At 30.6% G+C, this 5,000-nt stretch overlaps 2 protein-coding genes across 2 annotated transcripts in view; one reads left to right on the top strand and one right to left on the bottom strand.

Annotated features, from left to right (window-relative positions):
- Pak (serine/threonine-protein kinase PAK 3-like protein) overlaps positions 1–5,000 on the top strand; it is a 39,054-nt gene that overhangs the window by 8,792 nt on the left and 25,262 nt on the right. The window lies entirely within an intron of this gene.
- The window catches only part of Ich (zinc finger protein ichor), a 14,696-nt gene that overhangs the window by 3,776 nt on the left and 5,920 nt on the right, over positions 1–5,000 (bottom strand). The window contains exon 2 of the mRNA XM_074246576.1: positions 3,456–3,539. Within this exon, the coding sequence (XP_074102677.1) occupies positions 3,456–3,539 (84 nt within the window). The remainder of the gene's footprint in view (positions 1–3,455; positions 3,540–5,000) is intronic.

The raw sequence follows: 5,000 nt of genomic DNA, 5'->3' as shown, positions 1-5,000 counted from the left end.
TGAAATAAGGATGGGAAAAGGAAGAAAATACGGCAGTAGTGGTAGTGAATTGTTATTTGAGTACAACCTTCCCTCAGGTCACCGTCCTTGTCATTGTATATAGTTGTATATAATTGTATATAGTTATATATAGTTGGGTTACAGTGTTAGAGTGCGTCCTTGTCGATGCTTTTATTCCTCGTAAAGTTGAGAGCTCAACCTAACCAGTATAAGTACAGGAATGGCAAATAAGCGGTGGCGGCGTTAAAAATAGTGGCGGGAGAGATTGTAGAGCCGTGACGTGACTCGATTGTACCGTTATCCAGCACACCAGCACACCAGGACATCAACATATATATATATATATTAAAAACACACACACACGCACACACACAATGGCGCCGGTACATTAACAATCTTTAGCTTGCTCCGTTTTGTCAGAGATAAAGAGAGAAAGGAGTTTACTATTATTTTAATCCGGCCTACGACAATGGTGAGCTACTTATCAATGGGATTACTAGGTACTATACACGGTATACATGCTGGAATAAACGGAATACACATAATATACACTATCAACAATCAGGATCTATAGGAAATAAATAGATAGAAAAATATATTTATAATATAATAATTCAAAATTCAGTCTAAAGCGATGTTTGATTTTAAAAAGCTTACTTGTGCCTAATATAAATAAATAGACTTACTACAGATAATAATTATCATGGAAATAATCCTTTATACATATATAGTTTCTACAGGTGACCCACTTTAACGAGAGGAAAGTGACTCAGCATTCCATCAAGCAGATCATCTTTTGTGTACTGTAACCAACTCAATATCCCGTACCGTACAATATCCGAGCCAAGTACTTGTCATTATTATTATTATTATTATTATTATTATTATTATTGTTAAAATCATCAAATTTTACGGTGTATGGCAGTAAAATAAAATTTATAAAATAGTATGAAGTGAGACATAACATATTTAAGATATTTCAAATTAAAAAAACAAAAACAAAAACAGCATATAACACCAGCTCTGATGGTATAATGATTATTATTCTATGTTATATGATGTTTACAGTGTTAATTTTAATTGTATTGTATTGTATTGTATATATACACGTGTGATAAATTTCGCGTAAGTGTGTATGGTTGATTTTAAGCACACGTGCGTCATGGTTCTGGTCTGTCCGCAGACGTGATGCAGGCTGTATAAAATAATAATAATAATAATAATAAGTACGTATGTATTTGTATGAGAGAATCGCCGGCTTAGCTCAACTCAACGATAAGTAGAACAGAGTACCGTTAACCCACCGACAGCCAATAGCTTCTCCACTACTGTAGTTCATCCAAGCTTATACTTGTCAAATTTATATACATATATAAATTTATATATAATTATACATAAACACGGATTCAGAATTTTTTCGAATGTATAGAGTTTGCTTTCCTTTTCATTGTGGAAAATAGCGCGTGCGAATTGACAACTATATGGAATACATATAAAATGTAACCTACTCATCAACCTACATCTGTTGGCAATAATTTACTTTATTTATTGTCCAGATGTCTCAACACGGACCTCAAAATTTAACTATTGTAATTTTTTATCATCACTTGATGATTTATTTATCTTGAATTTTATTCTAATTATTTATAATATTTTTCCAATAGTCCATAATAAATATATAAAAATGATATAATATATTATTGATATGAAAATGCAACAGTAAATGAATAATACATCAAAGAGGATGTTGATTATTAACATTTGGTTAGAGTATAATAAAATATAAAGAAGATTGTAAACGCAGGTGTCTGTTACTGCTACTTTGATATTTCGGTCATCGTATTCGACAACTTTCCCATTACATACTTATGTATTTATTTATACTCAATGATATTGAGAACGATATATCTTTTTTTTTCCTTTTAAAAAAATGAGGGTATTATCCGTAAAATAATTTCCGTGTATAGTGCTGGTATTAAATTTTATTTAATCAACAAAATAAAACGATAGACAAATTATGACGAGTATATATGTGGGTTGAAGTAAGAAAAAAGAAATTTCAATGCGTGTTATGTACGGTGAGTTTAATGCCAGATACATTGCACCAACAATCTATATATAATGTTTAAAATTTTAAATCAGATCATACAGTTAATTATTTATTTGTTGATATAAATAAATTTAGCTAATGAGAATGTTAGTGAGTTTCAGTTGTATAAATGTAAAAAAAAATATGTGGTTGATATTTGGCTTTTGTTGTTGCTGCTGCTGCTGCTACTGCTGCTACTGCTGCTGTCCTCCTTTCTTCACCAACAGCATCATAAAACATACATTACTTCCTCATGTACACATGTATACTCGTTACAATGACAAACCGTCGGAAAAAAAAATTCATCGTATATTTCAGAGACCAATAACAATTAAACCCAGATATGCGTTAAAATATTTTACGACTGTTTTTATAATAAAATAAAAAGAAAGAATATTGTTTTTTAATAAGTTAAACGAAAAATTAAGAAAAAAAGTTTACTGTAGAGGGGGATGTGACCTGGTATGGCTTGGTCAACGGAGAAAGTGCGACACCTCGTAGATCGAGGTAAAGGTTAAAAGGTATATATGTACCCTTGGTTGTATATATCATAATATGTAGATTGTATATACTGATGTATCTGATGAGTAGAAACGAGGAGATGTTGTGTGAAAAAAAGAAAGAGTTATTATAGATAGCAACTAAGAGTTGGGAATAATTAACCTTGGCCTTTGGCAACTTTTAACCAACTTTACAGTCTATATCAGTATTGCTTTACCTATAAAAATTAATTTTAATTTTTTCATTTTATATATATATATATATATATATATATATATATATATATATATATATATATATATATATATATATATATATATATATATATATATATATATATATATATATATAGATCAATGATTAAAAAATAAATAGTCGAAACAAAGAGACAATAATGATGAATTAAAAAGAAATAAAAGCTATGTATAGGAGGTATATATGGTGAGAAAAGGATTGCTCTGGTTGGAATCAGGTTTTGCAGTGGTCGTACGATCGTGCAGGAGGCTGTATATATTTATATTGTATACATATATATATATATGCATCAGCTATAGTAACTTGCGGAACTGACTAGTCGGAAGCCCCCTTTTCTCTCCCCTTCTCTGGCACACCAGTTAATGTAGTACACTGACCTACTCTCGAGGCACCGCGTTCGCGGGACACTACACGCTTAGACACACATTCACATATCATCATCAGAAATTAAATACCAAAGAAAAGATGGAACCAATACTAGTGGCAGTATTAACATTACGCGTTTAATACATCAGAAATACCTTAAAATCTTATCCTTATTTTTTATACTTTTTAAATTAAAGCTCCTTAATTGTTAATCGCCAATTACTTAATTTTTAATAAAACTTACATAGGAGCAGCGTGGTATCCAGAGTGGTATTGTTGTTGCCCGCGGGACCTCCCCTTACCACGAATTTATCCACTGAATGAGACACTGTCACCCGAAATTATTAATAATATATATATATATATATATATATATATATATATATATATATATATATATATATATATATATATATATATAAATATATATATATATATATATATATATATATATATATATATATATATATATATATATATATCACTTGATAATTTGCCTAATATAATTCTATTGGGCTTTTTATATATTTTATTGTATTTTTAAAAAAAGTCACTATAATACAGGTCCTCAGATAGTATAGTCCACCACATAAACTATTAACTTTATTGACTACTAAAATATGATAATAATAATTATCATTATTATTATTATTAATTAAAAGTAGATAATAATAATCAACAAAAACTAATATAATAATAAATCACGTTCGCCACCTTTTTCTTTTTTTTTTTTTTCGTCTAGTGATTATCCTCCTCTTCCTGGTCGCAGGTTTCCGTGGATAACACTCTAAATAAATTTCGCTGGCCGTATCTATCACACCGATCGACCACGCGAAGATCCGCGATCAGGAAGAGGTCCTAAATAAATCGGCACTGATGATAACTGCCGATTTTTTATTAAATACTCCTAATCTCTGAATCCTCATTGACAATATTTTTTTTTTTTTTTTTTTTATATTTTTTCCACAGTTTAGTTTTATTCACTCAATTTAATAACTTTTATTATTTATTATTTATTCCACTGGTCATCACTTTTGTTGTTTATAACTATTATTTTTATAAATCACTGTGTTGAATTTTGTCTTTATTTTTTAAACAAGTTGATAGACTAAAAAATGAATACTAATAATGATGATGATGATGATGATGATGATGATAACAACAACAACGACTGTATTTATATCATCAGCCCGGTAAGAAGATGATGATTTAAAAACAATTTCTTGATAATTGATTGATGATTAATTATTTACTGGGTATGTCCACTTGCTTTTGTTTTACTTTTTAAAAATAAAATTTTTTTATTTAATTTAATTAAATTAAATTTTTTTGTAAATTAATTAGTAAACAGGAATAACTGTTATTAAAATTTAGTGGTGTAGTTTTAAAATGCCGGTGAAAATGGGAGTAATTTGTAAAAGTAGGCGAAGAAGAAGTGAACTGGATGGCCTGTGGGCCCTTACTGTGAGGGGCCTTTCGAGGTTCGTACGATCAGAGGCCCCTACTTGGAGCCAGACCTCATGGCTATACACGAACGGACTTACAGAGTTACTAGTATACAGCATACAACACAGAGGCTACCAGTCAGGGAACCAAGCAGGTAACCAGGAGGACAAGCGGGCTTACTTTTTGCTCCCCCACACACACACACCCCCACCCACCCCCTCACCCCACCATACACCCTCCACCACTTTACCCACCTCTGTATCCGATACGATACAATGCGATACAATACGATAGGATCCAACGATACAATGTTAAACTCTAGATCAGCACACCACGCTGAATA

This window comes from Cotesia typhae, unplaced genomic scaffold (genome assembly GCF_013202065.1).
Source record: "Cotesia typhae breed Kobodo isofemale line unplaced genomic scaffold, CoteBio_Ctyphae contig_48, whole genome shotgun sequence".
In the NCBI taxonomy this organism is placed as follows: Eukaryota; Metazoa; Arthropoda; class Insecta; order Hymenoptera; family Braconidae; genus Cotesia; species Cotesia typhae.
Note: the sequence above shows the minus strand (reverse complement) of the source record. Positions and strands in the feature narration are given on the sequence as shown.